At 38.6% G+C, this 20,011-nt stretch overlaps 1 protein-coding gene across 7 annotated transcripts in view; it reads left to right on the plus strand.

Moving 5' to 3' along the window:
- LOC105195263 (multidrug resistance protein homolog 49) overlaps positions 1-20,011 on the plus strand; it is a 71,351-nt gene that overhangs the window by 34,785 nt on the left and 16,555 nt on the right. For 4 of the 7 annotated variants that reach the window (XM_026130918.2, XM_011160627.3, XM_039449841.1 and 1 more), the window contains 7 exons: positions 9,771-9,907; positions 11,958-12,027; positions 12,685-12,772; positions 14,469-14,662; positions 14,811-15,059; positions 16,330-16,743; positions 17,670-18,093. In XM_026130918.2, coding sequence (XP_025986703.2) covers positions 9,793-9,907; positions 11,958-12,027; positions 12,685-12,772; positions 14,469-14,662; positions 14,811-15,059; positions 16,330-16,743; positions 17,670-18,093 — 1,554 coding nt within the window. In that variant the 5' untranslated portion in view covers positions 9,771-9,792. The remainder of the gene's footprint in view (positions 1-9,770; positions 9,908-11,957; positions 12,028-12,684; positions 12,773-14,468; positions 14,663-14,810; positions 15,060-16,329; positions 16,744-17,669; positions 18,094-20,011) is intronic. The other 3 variants (XM_039449842.1, XM_039449844.1, XM_039449843.1) reach the window with 1 other exon arrangement.

The raw sequence follows: 20,011 nt of genomic DNA on the forward strand, positions 1-20,011 counted from the left end.
CGTTATCTTATTTTGGAAGTTATTGATTTTGAAAAATTATTTTCTCACTATTATCTATCGCATTTGAATGAACAAAAATGAACTATTATTATATCGACGCTCGTGCCGTTAATTTTATCATTTTGTTAATAGCTTTATCATTATCTTTAGCACTGTAATCTCAAATATATTTGATTTGTCAATTATCTCTAGTTCAATAGCATCAATTATCTTTAGTACAACAGCATTATATAAAGCGATTATAAAACTAAAAAATTTTTACAAAATGTTCTTTATAATGTCACGTGTAGCTTGTCTAAGCAGGTGCGTATACAAATATCTATGAGCGTCGAAAACAATTGAAACGTCTATTCTTCTTCAAACATATTCTCTTACAATCAGTATACATCCGTAATTCACAACAGTCATTTATTTTCATTCAAAGAAACTTTTTCTAGATAAATCGTTGATTTGCTGTTAGTAATGTTTAAACGTTGTATAATTATTTGAATCTCAGATTTTTTAACAATTTTGTCGTTAATGTTTTCGCAACAACTTTCCTCGTTTACAACAATTGCATTAATCACATTACGCGCATTGCCGACATACCCATTTTACTACCTACTTTGCGTAGACACACTATAAGATTTCGATAAGATAACGTAAATAAAATTTACTTTAGATTGACTGTAAAAATATTGATAGTACTTTTTTCCAACTAAACGGCCATCTATCAGTTTACTCGTTAATTTCCTGTCTGTCTTCTAATGACTCAGTGTTCATCAGAATCAATTTCTGGCTTTGTACCTTTGACGAAATTCACGTGAATTTGAAATAATTGCGTAAAAGTACATTCTCGAGAAACTGAAATTGACAGAGATAGTGCCATAAACTACTTAAAAGCTTTAAAAAGAGAAAACACATTCTGTGCACATCTGTCAGAAGATTTCATGATAAGCAAGTAAACACGTCGATTTGCACAATTGGTTTTCCGTGTTACATTATATTGTACATATATTGCGACTAATAACGACACCTGCCTCACAATTACAATCTTTGTTAATAGCGTCTCTTAGCCATCAACAGCTCTACAAAATTGTTTTAATTAACATATCTAATGAGAGGATTAAAATAATTTAATGAAAACACGAAGTTACAAAGCAGACATATTCGATATATTAATATTCTTCTCATCTCCGCAGACATGTCGTTTTGACGATATTATCAATTTTTTTTGCAAAAAATCATTTTATATTTACATTAAAAAATGCACGTGTTTTACTTCCTTATTACATTATATCTGGTTTCTCATTTACAGTGTGTTGCAATACGCAAATCTCTCTCTCTCTCTCTTTCTTGCTGTCTGTTTCCTTCTCAATCTTTTCAGAATATCTTTTGCGTAGCTGGTTACCTGAAATTGCTGGAGAGAACTCAATGTTAGATGTTCTATAAAGATAACGTTCAGACTAATAGCGTGAAACGAAGGAGATTCTTGTGGACAAGTCTGTTTCGCGTTGATTCTTGTAACAGTATTAAACTAGAAACTCTCGTAACGGGATTGGATGGTCGACAAGTCAAGGATACTTAGTTGCGAGTGTTGGGACGAGGATTTTGAGCTTTGTTACTGACGAAGAAGAGACTGTACGCTCTAATCCCCTTCATTAAACGAGCGCTTTAATTTCAATGCCGCGATTGCAATCGTCGCTGTTTAGTTCGTCGTTAGAAATTGAACGTAATAATGCGGAACAATAAAATCTTCTTTAGGAAATAATGAGATAAATCTTCCTTTTTCCATCTCATTTCCGTTAACTCGTTGCGTTCCCAGCTCGACTCAGGCCGTAATTAAAGTCTGTTTGGTCGTTTGTTTCTTTTATTGAATCAAGACGACGGAGAGACGTTACAGAATTGATAAGGAAACTCACAAGTTTGTGACAAGCGTGTATTTATCTTGCGATCGGAGAAACGCTTGCGCTGCATTTATTTTATTCAGGATGCAATGGAACATCGTTGGTGGAGAGTAGATGGACGTTACCTCTCGAATGTCGCACTATTTTCATCGATTTTCACAGAAATTTACCACTTCGCCTCCCGTATCCGATGCGGCTGACCTGTACGCGTTAGAACTACTGAGAGAACTCGTTTCACGACTTTTCTCTCCATCGTATTTTCGAGGCGCGATGTCTCCTGGGGTGAAGTCAGTTGTTCCTTTCGCAGGTTACATCGAGATACTCCGCGTATCCCGATGGATAAAACCTCGCCTTAGCAGGGATGATCCTACGAAATGGTCCCACGGTGGCCACGAATCGATTAGCTTCTGAAAGAACGTTGCCTAGCACAAACCAAATTTCCCACCCCGTTTTATCTCGTTATTTCGAAACGCTAAAGTTTGCAACGCGTTTCTTCCGTCGCTAACGTACGCCGAGAGAGAGAAAAGTGAAGTACCTCGAAAACTCCTTCGCGAGAAGATTTTTCGAGTATCACATCAAATGGTCACCTTTGTAGGGCAGTAGCCAACATAAAGTTGTGAATGTGGCTGATCCTCTCTGACGCGCGTAAAAAATTTAATTAAATGTCTCCCGCGTAGTTCAAAAATTAAATTAAATTAGCAGATTTATGCATTTATATTTTATATTTATGTTCATTATATTTGCATGCAAGAAACAAAAAAAAATAACGCAAACACCTAGAAAACACGCTGCTTTTTTATCATTAAACATTCTTTTTATCATTTGTTTTTATTATAATAAATAAATTCTATCCCGCTGGAGTAAAGTCACGTACCGCTTGAATAGTCACCAATGCAACATCAAAACCATTTTTTTAGCCAAACCTCTTTCAAATAATTATATAAGTAATGTTGGAGAAAGAAATTTTTCTTCTCACACTATTTTCCAAAATTACCCTCTGCTCTTTAAAACTTCGATACTTTTTCAGTTATAGCATAACTGCCCGACTTCATCGAGTTATTGTGAGCAGTTGTTGAAGAGCAGAGTGAAAAATAGATTTTCTTCTCCAATATCACTTAACCATTTCTCCAATACCTATAAAAGGTTCCAGTGGTGACTATTCATGCACTTTGTCATCTTATTCCGAATGAGAATAAAATCTATATTAAAGACAAATAACGGCCAATTTCCTAATAGTAATATATTTCTCAGATATTCACATTATTCCGTTTATCCCTTGTAAGTGTACAGTCGCATGAAACTAATATCTTTCTATGTATTTAACGATTCGTTCGATTTCATGAAAAGCGTCCTATTGCGTCATTCGCGTCATCGACTCGCTGCGCGATCGCTTGTTCCCTGTTACCGAAGAAAATCGCAACTTTCCGCGCCACGTTTCGACATCAGTCTACAAAGTTCGCGTCGTCCGCTTTCTGTTTTTTTTCTCGCGCGCGCGAGGAACTTCGAGAATATCAAATCTTAGATTAATCTCCGGCATGATGCATCGCGCGACCATCGATCTTCCGTCTGTCCGTCCTTCGTAGGTTGCAGCATCGCTGCGGCTAACGTGTGAATATATTATAAAGAGACTCCCCGAGGGTCGCATAATTCGCATGACTGCTGAACTCAACGCGCAAGACTTTGTGATTGCGAATCCGAGGTTGAACGTGGAACGTTCGGTCAGACGATAATATGGCGAGCTGACTGGACTCGCAATTAAGTTATATTCCATTACGACGGAAGCAAAATCGATCTTATCTTGCTTAATTCGATCGCCGCTATCTGACCCGTACTATTATTACTCGGGGAACAACCGGCGTCAGATTTGCGTTTGATAACGTTTTCCGATAACTCAACTCAAGTGAGCATAATTCATTGCTTAATCGCACGCGAGCATCGCTCTTTCATCGAGATGCAAATTCAATTTACGGCTTGATTAATAAAAATTTAATAAAAAAGCAGGAAGCCTCAGACAAATTTTTAACGTTTCGAAAAATTTTCACCAGCGGAGAAGCTCCGCGCTCGGAAAGTGCGCAACCGAACGGTTCAAAGGTGATCAAAGCCAAAAGCGGATCGGAAACCCGATGGAGAATGCTCGACACAGATTCGTATTTCGCTCGCACGATTCGCACGGTCGTGTTTCCCGCGCGAGTCAGACATTGCGCGAATACTTTCCCGCTGACTCGTTAGATTTAATTTACCGCTAAGCGAATAACGCGTTCTCCTCCGCGGCTTTGGCACTTCCACGTTCGCGTTTTCCACCCTCGTGGCATCGTCCCTCCCCATTCCAGAGATAGGAGGGCATAGTCCCACTGAAACGGATGCGGAAGCGCGGTTGTGAATCGCTGCATTACGAGCCTGGCGCACTTCGTAACGCGCGCATTCACTGGCGAACCGCAAGAATCGCGGTCGGAGGGTTTGAAAGTACGATGGAAATTAATTTGCCGAGCTTAACGAACCCCAAGGCCCACAAAGCAGCAGCGGTAGGTACTGACGGGACGTCGTGTTAATTACATTGAGACCAGCAAGAGTGGCAAACGGCGGAGACGGATGCTCATTTTTACGAGCGAGAAAACATCGCTACCCGCATGCGCTACCTAATACGCGAAATTAGCTTTTTGGCACCGTGAAAACGCCAAAGAAGATGGAAGCATCAGAGCAAATTTGATGAATAAATAATTAGATAACTACAAAATATTTATTTATTCTTTTTTTTTTACAAAATATGGTCGTTTTATTTAATTTTCGAATTTATTAATTTTCTTCAACGAGTTACTTTTATCCTTAAAATGAACGCAAAAATACCTCGTCGTGATTGCAATCCAAGTGGATGTTAAATAATAATTTTGCATAATAATTTTTCTTTCTCGCGCTATGCATAAGATATGCAGGCAATTGTTAGCTCGAAGAGAGGCTAATTTTTATAGTAACCGAGATTAATTCAGATCATTCCTTGCGCGTCGTGAAATAATAAATTGCCGATTCCCGGGACACGTGTCTCAAGAGTCGCGGACCGCAGAGGATTACAAGACAGTCTCGCCGTTGGAAGGTCGGTTGGGAAATTAGTTTCCCGGGCTTAATGGAGTTCCGTGAGCGCGCGAAAGATGGGCACCTCCGAAGCGACGACTACCGACGAAAGTTTTCGCAACTTTTGCAATTTTTTCAATTAGCCGCGATTTTTCAACGACGCGACGGAGCGCGCGCGGCGCCCTGAGAAATGAAAGCGGGTTTGCGTCCCCGTGTTTGTTGGACTCCGCTCTACTTTGTGATTCCGTCCTAACGACGTTATCGCGTATATTGGGAAAGTCAAGCGACGTTATGAAAGTCTTAGCAGCCCGAGCAAGCCGAGTTCTTTATTCCGAGAGTCTGCGAGCACGCGGCCGTCCATTCTTCGCCTCGACAATAACCTTTCCGTCATTAATGGGTTGCATTGTGCGCTTCTGTATCGTGACGAGCGGCGAAACGCGGCAAATGCGTCTCGGTATCTCGGTGACGGCTGCTTCCGCCCGACTTTCGGTTTCGATCGATGATTTACGAGCCTCGAAACGAAAAAGGCTGAAAATTGTGTGCGGAAACTTCTGCGCTCGCTCAAGTCTACTATAACCCGTTCTGTATCTCTATCCACATTTTTTTTTGTTCCTTTTTTCGTAGGTTGACATGTGCGAAAATAAACTTCGTCAAAACTCTATATAATTAAATATTGCACTTGCGCTATCTAATTAAAGTACACGGTTGGAAAAATTGTGTTAAATTTAACATAAATCACATGTCCCAAACGGTCCACTCAAAATTTTATGTTAATTTCAAATAATCTGAATTTAATGATAACATTAATGTTGCGTTAATATTTCAACAAAAAAGAAATGTAATCTTGATCATAATTTGAAATGATTGTGTGTACAATTAACATAATTTTTATGATAGAATTTACAGAAGAATAGTAAAAAAATTTCGCAGTTTTTCCCCACTCCCGTTACAGTGTAACATCAACACTCTTTTTCTGTAAATAGATACAAAATATAAAATTATAAAGATGATTTAAAAAATATGTTAAAGTAGCACAGTTTGCATTTATTAAATACGTGCAAACCGTGTTACATTAACATATCTTTTAAATTCTTTTCACAATTCTACATTTCATATCTGTTAAGTTCAGTTAACATAGCAGACATGTGTTAAATTTACACATGAATATGTTCATTATTTAACACAAAAACTTCAATCAGCAGATTTTTTTTTTCACGAAAATACACAAATTTTCCAACAGTGTATAGAATTTCTCAAAATCAAATAAAGATTAAATGAACCACGAAACGGAAAATTCCCTTTCAAATGTAGAAATGAAAAATATAAAGCATTCTTTAATTATCTACATTAAACTTATTAAATTAAATGTGTATTGCATTACTAAAAAATCTACAAATTATTATATTGCTATCCAAAAATTCATAACTTAATATAATCTACCTTTTAGAATATACACAAAAAACAAAATATTCTCTTCCTTTTTATTCCTCAATTTTATTATTACAAAAAATTGGACTACAAATAATTTTTCTCAAATAATCAATATGGGATTTCTTTAGCGTAAAGAATAACATTAATTAGTGAATAATCTTTAAATAACAATTGAAAATTTATACTGGACATTCATTACCTAGATATCGCTAGTTTTTGAACAACACATATTTTTTCTTTACATTAAAAATTTCTAGTTGTTGGAATACTATTAATAAATCTTTTATCTCGATCTTTTTTCAACAAGCACAAATTTAAAAAAATTTTCAAAAATTTTTCTTTGTTGCAATTTTTTTATTAATAAAGATACATTGCTTGTTCCATTCTATTCTTCAAAGTCTGGCATTTCAAATGATAAAGATTTATTGCAATATGTACATTTTTATAAAGACTACAAACAATTAAAGTTGGATTGGGTATGCCGTACCCAGAGTATCGTTTCCATGACAAAACAGATGGAGTGTCGTTCTAAGGTTAAAAACATTTGTTTTTCCCCCCTGTGTGTTCGATATCTTTCTTTCCATTTTTTTTATTTGGATCCCGACAGTGATTTATCTAGATGTATACGCGTATTTCGTTTCGTTCAGAAAGTATCACAGGATATTCACGGAATTGACACTTTAAGGTTTTCAAAGGGGTTGCAACGGTTTCGGCGTGACAACGGGAGCGAACGGAGGGTGGGTCGCGCGCGAGAGAGAAACAACTTGTCTGCCGGAGTCAATAAGTCGGTCGTGTTAGATCAACCGGAACGAGGAGAAAATTTTATAAACGCCTCTGCCCGAGAGGCGGGTTCAAGCAGCGGAAAAAAATCCCGTTCGCTTATTGAAAACCGAGCGACAAATGAAATCGGGAAATTCTACCGTGAAATAGGATAATCTGAAACTGACATCACTATCCTCTTTCGTGAGCGCTTAAATACCTTCGACGTTTCAATATTTCGAACGGGAGACAAAAGGCGGAGGGGGTGTGTTTCGTTAGTTAAAGAAACAAAGTTGAAGTTTCTCTTTCAGCGCGACAGATTCGACGATTAATTTTCGAGCGTCAGTAACCAATAATTCATCTGTTTCGTTTTATTGCAAAACGCGAGGCGGAGCTGTGCGATCGATAATGGCGATACGAGACTAATAAAGTCGTAACGACAAGTATTACGTCTAGATCAAATAACGGGCGAAGGGGAGCGATTCTCATCTCGTTCGGTGCGGATAGTATTTAGTAATTTAATCTAAACGGGATGATTTAGTGTATGAAACTTGGCAAAATGATAAGAAGCTATCACGAGTTAATTGAAAATCGAGATAAGTCACGATAGCGAAAGTTACACATTCTAAAAGTGTAAATAATTTTGTGGGTCCTAACACCACCCTAATTTCGAGCACGTCGTCACGAAGATAATGTAGTTCTGTCTATATTGCTGTGATAATGGCCAGATGGCGACGGCAAATAAACGGAGTTGTCAAAGTGGTCCATCAAAAGCAGATCGAAATACAGGTATCCCTCTACTTACGACGAAGTTACATAAATCGAATTGAACGTAAGTTCGAGTAACATTTGCATTCCGTAAATAAAAAATAGCAGTCAAATAATTATTCTGCATATATAAAAAAATTATTTAAATAATAAATATACTTTTTTTTTTTAAAGATTACATCACACTCGTAATTCTCAATATATTATTCGCCATTGTAAAATAAATGTTTAATATAAACGCGGATTAACTTCAACGCATGATTAAAAACCATTTTATTCTTTTCTCTTAAAAATATAGTTCTTTATATAATATTTAATAATATACAATTAATATTTAACGTGGATAACTTCACTGGTTAATAAGTGTTTAATCAGCTTTGTTATAAGTTAGTACCTACTAGTTCATTTCACATGAAAAGAACAGTATCGCTGAAGTGTCTAAAAATTTAGCCGGATACAGATCTGAAAATAATTTTGTTGATCGAGTCATCAAAATAATATAATTGTGCAGAATAGCCAAATTAGTTGCTACGATGTCGCAACATTTTGCAGCCTTGCTCCTCATGCTTGAATTACGTCCTACGTAATTGTTTTGATGGCTCAACAAAATTAATTTTCAAATCTGTATCCAGCTGAATTTTCAGAACTTTAGCAAAACCGTTCTTGTAGTCAAAAGCATGCCGGTCGTAAGTCCAAAAATTCGCAAGTAGAGGAATATCTGGGTCGGTATACATAATTGATTCTTATATAATATTTAATACCGTCTTAAGACGTCGCCAATCAATTATAAAGTCGCATTAGCATTTTAAAACATTACTTAAAACGATCTTGAAATAAAAATCGATTATGAATACCAGTAGTCAGGCTGCTGCTATGATCCAGGGAATTAATGCATGGCAGTGTGGAATACACCTGAATAAGGTATGAGGAAAATGTCAAAGACGTGTATATAATTTCAACCAGTTGAGCTCTCTCTCTCTCTCTCTCTCTCTCTCTCTCTCTCTCTCTCGTCCATATTCGCGGGCACGAGGGGCATTGTTAGAAAAAAGCTCGCAATCACGCGATAGCACTCAATCGTCGCAATGCGCTCGATCGAATTGGCCGACGGCCGCGTGAAACGTCCCTCGTCAGTGCTTTTTCATCGCTCTAACGAGGTCTTGTTCGTTCGCGCTTTTCACGTTCTTAAAAGCCTTAACGTCGTTCCTGGCCGATCCCCGGTCTACCATCGTCGTCCGTTTTTCGCCTCTGTAACGGCACGAACCTGATATCCTGTCTGCATATCGGAAAAGCCGTCGATCTCTCGTCGACCGGAGAGGGAGTTTCGTATTATTCGACGTAACGAAAGAGCGAATCGACGTTTCCCGTTTTACAAGGAGCCACGACGCGCGCGTGACCGATACGGGAACAAGATACCTTTAATAGGGTGGAACGCGGAGTGAACTCGCCGTTACTACTGGTATTAATGCAGCTCGCAGCAACCGATCGATTAATTAACGCGGCTAGCTCGGTGTCTAATCATTGTTTAGATTGGGGTACTTCAACGTGCAAACATATGATATAGTGGATAATGGCGGGAGTAAATAGGGGCACTATTTGCGTCGCAACTACTATGACTGACTGCGTGCGACGCGCGTTTGATTCGCGAGAGGATTGTTCATCTCTGATACGGATACATCGACCGCAAGGTTTCGCGCGACAAAACTTCGAGAAATTGTTCGACGAAAGGCCGAGAGTGAAAAAAGACGAAGGATTAAACGAATTGAGAATCAATTAAACTGTAATATTTGACTTTCGTCACAATTTAAGGTTTAGATCACTGCAAAACGACTTCACGATCTTCGTTCCTCTTTATGATTGCAGGGTCGTTAATTGAGAATGCACAATGACGCAGCGAATTTATCCGTTGTCAGCGAGCCCCCGCGAGGGGTCTCCGGATATCCAAATGGAGACGCTCATGGAAAACCACTCCCCCCGTCAGGGAAAAGTCATCTCGAGATGTAAGTATCCGCGTTATCGGATGCAAGCTCGTCCGTTTAAAAGTCAGTTTCTTATTTATGTCGTATTTCACCGTGCTACCCGATGCGGAATTAAGTTGCGAATGTGATTATGAAACTGAGTTCGCGTAAGCGGAAAGTTTCATGAGTTAATTGAAAGTCCGATAGGACATTACTTAATTCCATATCGCATAACGAATGTACAACCTGATCGAATTTAAGTAACTTTATTCAAGTGGCTTAAAATACAATTAGTCCTCGCTGTGTATTTCGTTTGCTTCAGTGTGTTTGCAAAAGCTTGCACGGATAATTCTGCATTTTCGAGTTGAACGATTATAATTATTACGGTTAGCAACGATGTGGAATAATTTAATTATTATCGCGTTTGTATATACTTAATAAAAGAGAAGATTTTAAAATTGTTTTTTAGATAGTAATACAAAGTAAAAATTAAACTGTCATCGTTCAAACAGATATGAATAAACTGTTACTGAATAAAAAAACTGTTTTATTTTGAAATTTTAAAAAGATGATCCGATTTTAAAACAATTTTCAAGCTACAAAGTAAAAATCGCTCATTCAAAAAATACGCTGGATTATTATGCTTTCTATTTTATCATTGGTGACGTAAAATATTATTAATAATGATAAATTAACTTTGCATTAATTAATAAATCGCGACTCTCTTCGCGACTGGTACGAGCAAAAAATGATATATCTTCTTAAGATAATAAATGAAAAAAAAAAAAAAAAAAAACAAGAAAGTTTTCTTCTGGAAAATAAAAAGTACTGTTCACTTTTAATAGATTAATGCATCCAAGTTACAGGTACAAGTTCGTTGGATCTCATTTAAGTTCTGCAATAAAAGTGAGCTACGGATTATTCAATTAACCTACAGCCCGCGAGGAAAACGTATTAAGAGGCGCTAAATGTCTCACTGTTGAAATTCCGACGACCGACGTTCGTTTTAATGCTTTCACAAGAGTCGCGACTGAGAAAGTTTCTCAGAGAGGCGTTCGGTTACACATTGCCTGTAGAGTAAAGGGGGGTTGCGGCAGTGTCGTCGAACGGGAACCTGCGAACCAGAATTGTAATTAAGAACCGGAATTGCAGCTAGAAACCATTATTTTCCTCCCTAAGAATATTTTTATTGCATTATTTAGTAGCTTTCGCGTAAGGGCGCAGCGAAATGCTCTCGGGGAAAATACGTATTTTCCTTGGGGAGAAGCGGCAAAATAATAACCGCCCTCAATAATTTCCAGAATAAATTTTCGCGCGTGTTTGCTCTCGATGCGGCGGGCGAGACTGTGCGCGCCCGACGAATTTTGCGCGAAAATACGCCGACGCTAATACATCGTCCTCGAGTATGCGCGCGGGCGCTGTTATTACTTCAGGTGGCAAAGCTTCCTATATTCCGTGCCGATCGTAGATTTGTCGGGGGAGTTTCCAACAGCAATTACGCCGCTAATGGAGCTCCCACGGAGAGAGACGCCGCCCGGTCGACTTTCCGCCAAAGTCTCTCATCCAGGACTACTCTTCTGGTTCCTGGGCTTTCCGACGACGACGTCGAAACTTCCCGCGGATCCCGATAGTTTTTGCACTCCCGCCGAGTTACCCGACAAGTCTCCTCCGCGTCTCCCGCCAGTTGATCTTTAAATTGTCGATTTACGCGGGGGATCGTTTGATTCACGATTTCCAGGCCACGAAGGAAAGCTTCTCCGGGCGACTCGTCGAATCATTTCCTGGGAAATGGCAAGAGAGCAATCTGTAAAGATCTCGCGATCGAGATAAAGATATACACGTGTGTTTAACGGCCTTATCATGTTCCCAGCGGAAAGTATAATAATCCAGTTAGTTGCATGACGCGCGTGATATACGATTCGACAATGCATGAAGACATCTCTGTAGAATCTGTCGATCACGCTATTGCCATGTTATCTCGCGGCTAAATGCAGTAAACGACGGTGACACGTTATTTGCGCAGCACGCTTTGCATTTAAATGTGTCTGCGGAATTTTTTTGTGCGTACGGTATCTTGTATATCTCATTTCAGACACGCGACAAGACAAGGAGAGGGATAAACACGAGGCCGAATACATGCTACGGGAAAATGGCAAAGCAATGTACGAATGAGCTTGTTACAGATTGTGACGTATATATCTAGAAATAAAGGGACCGAAGACTTGGATAAAATGTATGGGATCGTTGCTGCGACTGGGCTCGCCGGCTTATTAACGTCTTGAACATGGCCAGAGGAGGCTCGCATAAAACTTTTACAGACCCGTATACGAAATCGTATACGGGGGTCAAACGCATGCTTTTACGAGGATGCCTCTGGCATCGAAACTTTCTCGTCCCTTTTACCGCCCCCGTAAAAGTAACCGCGTTGCCCTCTCGTTCATCGCGTTCCATTTCTTTTTATTTAATTATACGCGGTTCCAAGTGCCGTGAAATATCCCGCGAAACGATGATCCTTGATCCTTCGGATGCCTGACGCAATGAAGGATTAGGGGTATTCGTAATGTCACATATGAGCTGTCCACTTTTGTTATTTGCGTTCAGCCAACGAACAGTGAAAATATAGTAGACGAGACTCTATTTCGGTGCATTTTTTGACAAATTTAATGTGAGAGATGCGTCGCACTCTCCGGAGCGAGAAATTGGCTATCTCAGGGAAATACGTAGAGATGCATGGGGAAAAAATTCGGTCGGCCGAACGAATGTCGAACTTTAAGCTCAGGGATTTCGATTAACGATCGATTTGCATTTTGTGTCGACAGGGAATTTATGCCGGAAACGAAGGAGGAGGAGGAGGAGGATAAGCCAGTCTCGGAGCCACGGTTGGAACCCGTGCCTTACTACAAACTGGTGAGTTTTCCCGCTGGAATAATTTATGAGGCTGAGAAGGACCCTCGGTCGCGAATTTCAAGTGCAACACTCTCTGCGGCGAAAGCTAGCATTTGAGAAATCAAGAATACACGTGGAGTGTCCCATGCTGTCCTCCGCTCTTTTCGCTTTCTCTATAGACACTCTTTGTTGAAAGTCCAAGCAGCTTTTCCGAGAATTTCGTTTGCTTTATAATTCGAGAACTATGAGCGTAACGTTCCTCTTAAAGTAGACCAACTTTGACGAAACCGACGAAAGGAACGCGAATGGGAATCCGATACACCTAGCAAACGCTTTTTCTACTTCACAGCGTTTGTTCATTCTAGCTGGACAAGAGATACTCTTACCTGAAAAATTTTAACAATTACGTATTATTGTTAATACAATTGTTCAAATTTTGTAGGTAAGAGTAACATTTTACAAGATTCTTTAAATTTGCACTTAAAAATAATATAATCGTATGCAGAAAAAAATTAGTATCAAATCAAGAATTCATTGCTTCATACATAAGAATACAAAATTTTCTTGGAAAAATTTATATCTGTAAACAGACATAATTTGCTTACATGAAGAAAATGATTCTCTTCGCGTAAGCAAAGTACGTTTGTTTAATATTATAAATTCTCAACAGTAAATTGTTGACATAATACTAATTTTTTTTTTCTGTATAAAGCCAAAGAATAACACTGACTATGCTTTACTAAATAGAAATATTTTTCTTCAGAATGACACTGACTGTACGACGTCGCGCCATAAACGAAATGGAGCACGCGTTCTAGGGTGGAGAGTGATCCACCGGCGAAAACGTTAAGAATGTTACTTTCCTCCCGATCGCGCCGGCTGTCGCAGCATCTCCGGACGATGCGACAGTGATTAATGACACCGCTCTCAGTGATAAACGACAGTTAATGACTCATTGCCGGGATACATTTGTATAATTTTCCGCGTTATAATTTCCACTTTAATAGACCGTGAACTTGCTCGGCAATCGAGAGCTCGGACTTGATATATTTTTCACGATTCCGTAAATTCGAATACGTTTTTCGGTCAATTATGATTGTTCTTGCGTAGGAGTAGTTGCATGGCCGCTCGTTAATCATGGTTAGCCAGGTATTAATTTTGTAAGCTAAATCTCTCGGAAAGCGCGAATCCGCCGCTGCTGAATCATTCAAAAACGCGCGGGTTCGCCGCACCGAATAAACGTGCTTGTGAAACTTTCGAAAAAAAAGAGAGAGAGAGAACACTCCGCGCTTCAAATATAACGGATTATGTTCTTACAGACACGAATATCTCAATACATTTCATCCATCCTACTCATAAATTATGAAGCGCAATAGTATTATTTGAGACGATAAGTCGCACTATAATAGCGCGCATTGAGAAGAAAAGTAATTAGCATTTGCGATTTTAATTGAATTGATTAAAATAATTAAGATTAAGAGCTCCATTTTTTATGGTTATTACCGCTATAGTATTAGTAACAATAATATACAACGTGTTGCACCGATAAAAAATGATTGCAATTATGATAATTTTTAATATAATTGGTTCCAAACGTGACTATAATTTAAATTATATTTTAAGATTCAATTATAGTCATGAATACTGTTTTCTCAGTGTAGCTAGTGAATGTTTAAGATTATATTGTCCATTAAGATTATATTATCCAACTAATCAGTTTCGATTCGCGACGTGGGGTGAGCTGCTATTGGTTGCCTTGGGCCTGATATTGGGTGGCTGCGTAGGCTTGGGTATTCCGTGTATAATCATCCAATATGGTGAATTCAGTACAATGTTATTGGACCGTAACAGAAAGAATGACACGACCACGCCAACCACAATATTGCCTTGGTTCGGAGGTGGGAAGATTTTGTGAGTAGCATTTCATCTCTTTTAAAAATTGATAATTTTACATTAACTAGAAAGACATGTACAACAGACTTTTCAAAATTCCCTCGAATTTTCGGGAGAAGCAAAGTGTTATTTCACTCTGACACACACGAAAAGTTATTTATTTTAGAGGTCCTAATTCAACTGATGAAGAGAGGCAGGACGCTCTTTACGACGATTCGGTGGCCTTTGGCGTCTCCTGCGCGTTGTTATCGGTGATTATGTTCGTCCTCAGCTTGCTCATGGTCGACTTGCTCAATATCGCTGCCTCCAGGCAAATCTCCAGGATACGCAAGATGTTCCTAAAAGCCGTTCTTAGGCAGGACATGTCGTGGTACGACACAAACACATCGACCAACTTCGCCAGTAGAATTAACGAGTGAGTTTTTCTCTTTATTGTCTTTATGTAAATACGCCGTGTCGTTTCGCAGATAACATGGATTACTTCGATCACGGTATTCACCGTGATAAGCGATTATAACGCATCGGCAAATGTTTAATCAGCATCAGTATTATAGCATTGAATCGCTGAGAAATATCTGTGATAGCAAATGCAATGCCCCTTGCGACAATCTCTCTCTTTCCCGCTTCGATTTATTTAGTTTCATAAAAAAATATTTTAAAATTATAGAAAGCACACGAATCTTTCGTTCATAAGCATCTCGGATATTATTTTCGGTGTTAGTCAAAGATCTAATAGCGATTAACGATTTCGGCGGTTACGATTTTTCCCGTTTCCGGGGAACAATTTCAGCGGGGGAACGATATTCTGTACCTTCACGCATCGATGCGCCCTAAAAGGGAGGACGTGGTACCTTCGATTTTCACGTTCGTCGATGTAAACGCGGGGCGAGGGCGCGAGGGTAGCGAGGAGCAAAGTTCAGGAGGCGAGAACCTGTGTGTTCATCAACAGGTGGGCGTTTGCTCGAAACTCGAAAAGCCTGTTCCCGCACTGTCTCTGCCTCCGCTCGCATTACACTGTATAGTAATTGGATGGGCGACTCGTATTAAGTTATTAGCCACGTGAATCGCGAGTATGTTAATTTTTATCTCGAGATAACCGGGTCTCGTTATTCGGTCGTCGCGATTCCATTTCTTTTTTTTTCTACGCCGCGATGAAGATAGGGAGAAAACGCGCGACGAGAGATAAGCTATTGCACTTTAATGTACCGTTATGCGCAATTACGGTTTATTGCAGACTGAACGTCTGCAATAAACGCGATAACGACACTTATTGCAGTATCTTGCTATCTCTGAGGAAATATACAGGTGTATCTAGTAGAGTATATAGAAGTTGATCGACTATTTTCCATCGGTGGGTCTATCGACTGTCCGGTAGCGTTACATAAAGATTTTTAATCTTATGGCAGATGGTCTGTAAAAAGAAATATAAGATAGCGATAACGCTGACAATGACGCTGATAAACCATCGATCTCAATCAAAAAAAAAAAAAAAAAAAAAAAAACTGTTTCGGAGTTTCGAGAGCCGTTCACGTTTAAAGCTCGCTTTAAAGCTGAACCTCGAGACTTACTTTCAATCACGTAGAAAAATTAATTTTAAGCCGAAGTGGGATCGGAGGATTTCATTGACTGTTACGTTAATTATTACATACACGATTATAAAATTACGTCGCTCGTCCTTTTGACAGGGATTTGGAGAGGATGAAGGATGGCATAGGAGAGAAGCTAAGTATTATCACGTATTTAATAACCTCGTTCTTCGCTTCCGTCATCATCTCGTTCGTGTACGGCTGGAAGCTGACCCTGGTCATGTTAAGCTGCGCGCCGATCATAATAATCGCCACGGCCATTGTCGCCAAGGTGCAGAGTTCACTGTCGGCCATGGAGCTGGCGGCCTACGGTCAGGCCGGCAGCGTCGCCGAGGAGGTCCTCGCAGCTATTAGGACCGTGATCGCCTTTAACGGCGAGCAGAAAGAGGTGGAGAGGTACTCGGAGAAACTCGGACCCGCGGAAAAAACTGGCATTAGAAGGGGCATGTGGTCCGGGATCGGCGGCGGCGTCATGTGGCTCATCATATACTTTAGCTACGCGCTGGCGTTCTGGTGAGGATGCACGCTACTATTGTAAAAAGATACGAATAGGTTTGGCTTTACAGATATCTTTTCAAGTTCGACTGTACAATACGAACTAAAAGTTGTCAAAATTTAAAAACTAAAAGCTTCTTAGATTTATTCCTTTTTCTAATCAACGACAAAAGTTTTTGTCGCAAATGTTTGAATTTTGACCCTAAAACCGGCTGCAAAGAAGGAAACAGCGAAAAGTTTTATTTATAAATGGTTTTCGCAGTGAAAATAATCATATTTTGCTGCAGTTTTAATTAAATAACTTTTAAAGTAAGTAAGTAGATCTAAATAAACTTTTTGTACAAATATTTGTTAAAGTTTTAATACCATAAACATTGTTATTTAGTTTGTAATTTCCTCGTCAAATTTGTAAAATACTACAAAATGTTTTTACGATTTTACGTAAGAATCAAGAGTAAACAAAAAATTAAATAACTTTTAAACTAACAAAAGCATTGTACACAAATACTCAAACAAAATAATAAAAGAATCTATGAAATTTTCATATTTTTGATAATTGATTTGTTTTCAAATATACGTACTCGTATTCTTAATTTGATAGCTTAGATGATTTGTGACGGGTTAATTGAAAATGTGCTTTTTTAATGACAAGATACGATCATTTTCAATGAGCTATAACGAATGTGATTATTCGGACGTTATTGTCGCGTTATTGTCTCTAACGTAATCGTTTCGCTCGAATTACCTCTTAAAGTACCTTACCATATTTAATAATATGAATGAAATAACTTCCATCTTTCGAGTACAAAGGCCAGAAGATAGATAACTGGGCACTTGCGTCTGGAATAGCCCCGCTTCTTTTTGCCGAGTTCGACGAAAAACGCGTTAGCTTTCGAGAACGTGTCGCGCTCCGACAAAAAACAGATTTTTCCCTTGTGCCGCAGGTACGGGGTGCAATTAATCCTGGACGACCGTCCGAAGGAGGTGAGGGAGTACACGCCGGCCGTATTAGTGATAGTGTTTTTTGGAGTCTTATCTGGAGCGCAGAACATGGGCCTGACCTCGCCGCATTTCGAGGCGTTCGCGATGGCGCGGGGCGCAGCGGCCGCGGTTTTCAACGTTATCGATCACGTGCCGTCCATCGACAGCCTCAGCAAGGAGGGTCGACGGCTGGACTCCGTCAAGGGCGAGATCGAGTTCAGGAACGTCGCGTTCCGCTACCCGGCGCGGAAGGACGTGCAAGTGCTCACGGCGCTGAATCTCAAGATCAATCGCGGCGAAACGGTGGCGCTCGTAGGCGAATCCGGATGCGGTAAATCCACCTGCGTGCAACTCGTTCAACGACTCTACGATCCCCTCGACGGACAGGTAACGCAACTCGTTAACCGGACTCTTCCTTCTTGCAAAAAAAAATATATATGTATATTTGTTGCTGTGTCATAATAATTCGTTTTGAATAACATACGCATGCAATACGAAGCAAAAAGTGTCAATTTACAAGCGTAAAATTTTTGGATTTTCCCATTTTATCTTCTGTTTACGTGAAAAACTTACTATAAACCGGTTTATGGAATTTTTTAATGGTAAAAGCGTATAAAGACAAACAGAGAGAGAGAGAGAGAGAGAGAAAACGCGCGGCGCGATATGACGGGTCGTTGTTACGCGAGGAACAAAGTTAATAACCGCGCATATAGCGCCATAAATGTCCGAGTGACGTTTTTATCCCTCGCGAAATTACAGTGACGCTGAATAAATGACGTTGCGCTGCGGTAATTTACTTTGGCGTTATTCAGAAAATAATTGTTTTACGGCCGTATGTGCCGTATCCCTATGTTATATTTTTCATCATTATTTTCATCGTACGTCTTCGAGGGTAGTCTTATCGTACAGTATCGGCTCGCTTATCCTGCTTATGTTTTCACAATAGGAGAAAATGATGAACTCTTTTGCACGAAAGACGGTCGTTGTCGCGGTAGATTATCGCACGATCGAGAGCACGGCAAAAAATGTCGTTGCAGTGTTATTATTAACGCGATCGCGATTTTTACGGCGCCAAAGTAGCTGCGGATAACGCAGCATATTCTGCGTGTAGTAAACATTTTATGTTTTATATCCTGCGGCTTTTTACCGCGCCCTGCCCAACGAATATATCACGCCGGTGTGTTCGATAAAGTTGCAAACTAGAAGTTTTCGCTTTTAGTTACGTGTAATATTAAAATACTGTGCACATGCAACATAATACATTTTTCCATAGATCGTTTCCGCGCTGCCCGCGCGCATAAAAAAGCAACCGCATTTTCCTTTAACATTATGTTGTTTACGCATTCTTTTAATCTCGCGCTTTGCTTCACATTTTTATTTTATTGTGATACATCACCCCAGTTTTGGGTGTGGAGCTGCCTTTCAGAATCGACAAGTATATAATCGACGAGCAGTTTGCACGAATTGGAAATTCTAAAAATTCACACGAAAATGTTAGGTATCGATATTCACCTCGATTGAAAAATGACATTCTTCTTTACTTTGTTTGTATTTTATGCTTGTTTTATCAGTAATGAAATTCTATTCATATCCAATTATTGTTAATATTTTAATGTTAAAAAAAATTAATAAAAAAAAGTTTATACGTATAATATATTATGTATAATATATATTATATAAAGATTTGGGTAGTAACTAGTTAAAAAGTTAAATAATAAAATTAAAAAACTAACAAATTTAACTAAGTTAGTTTTAATGTTTTATTAACTTTTTGCTCAAGTTAAAAGTTTATCTATATAAAAGGAAAAAATTATACAAAGGAGAGAAAACACACAGTCTTACACACAAAAAGAACAATATTTTTTTGCAATTTTATACATCTACACTTTATTTATTTAAAAATATTTAAAATATTCAAAATTTATTTAAAAACCCACATTGTAATTGTTTTGAGTAATTTAATTTTGAAAAATTACAAATTTCTCATTTAATATGAATAATGCTATTTAAAATTAAGTTTAAATTTAAATTAAATTAATATAATTTCAACGTATAACTTTTAATTGAGTTAGATTTTCGTTCACGTAACTTTTAACATAACTAAATTCATTTTATATTAACTATAATTTAACATTATTCAGAAAATATATTAATTTATTCAACCCTAATTATATATTATACATATATAAATTTAATTTTTTCAAACAATCAAGTGTAGAAGAATGTTATTTTTCTTCACTTGCGATCTTCGTGTTTAATCTAATAATATTTTTGCGTGAATTTTTACAATTTACAACTCATGCAA

Source organism: Solenopsis invicta, chromosome 5, assembly GCF_016802725.1.
Source record: "Solenopsis invicta isolate M01_SB chromosome 5, UNIL_Sinv_3.0, whole genome shotgun sequence".
NCBI classification, from domain to species: Eukaryota; Metazoa; Arthropoda; class Insecta; order Hymenoptera; family Formicidae; genus Solenopsis; species Solenopsis invicta.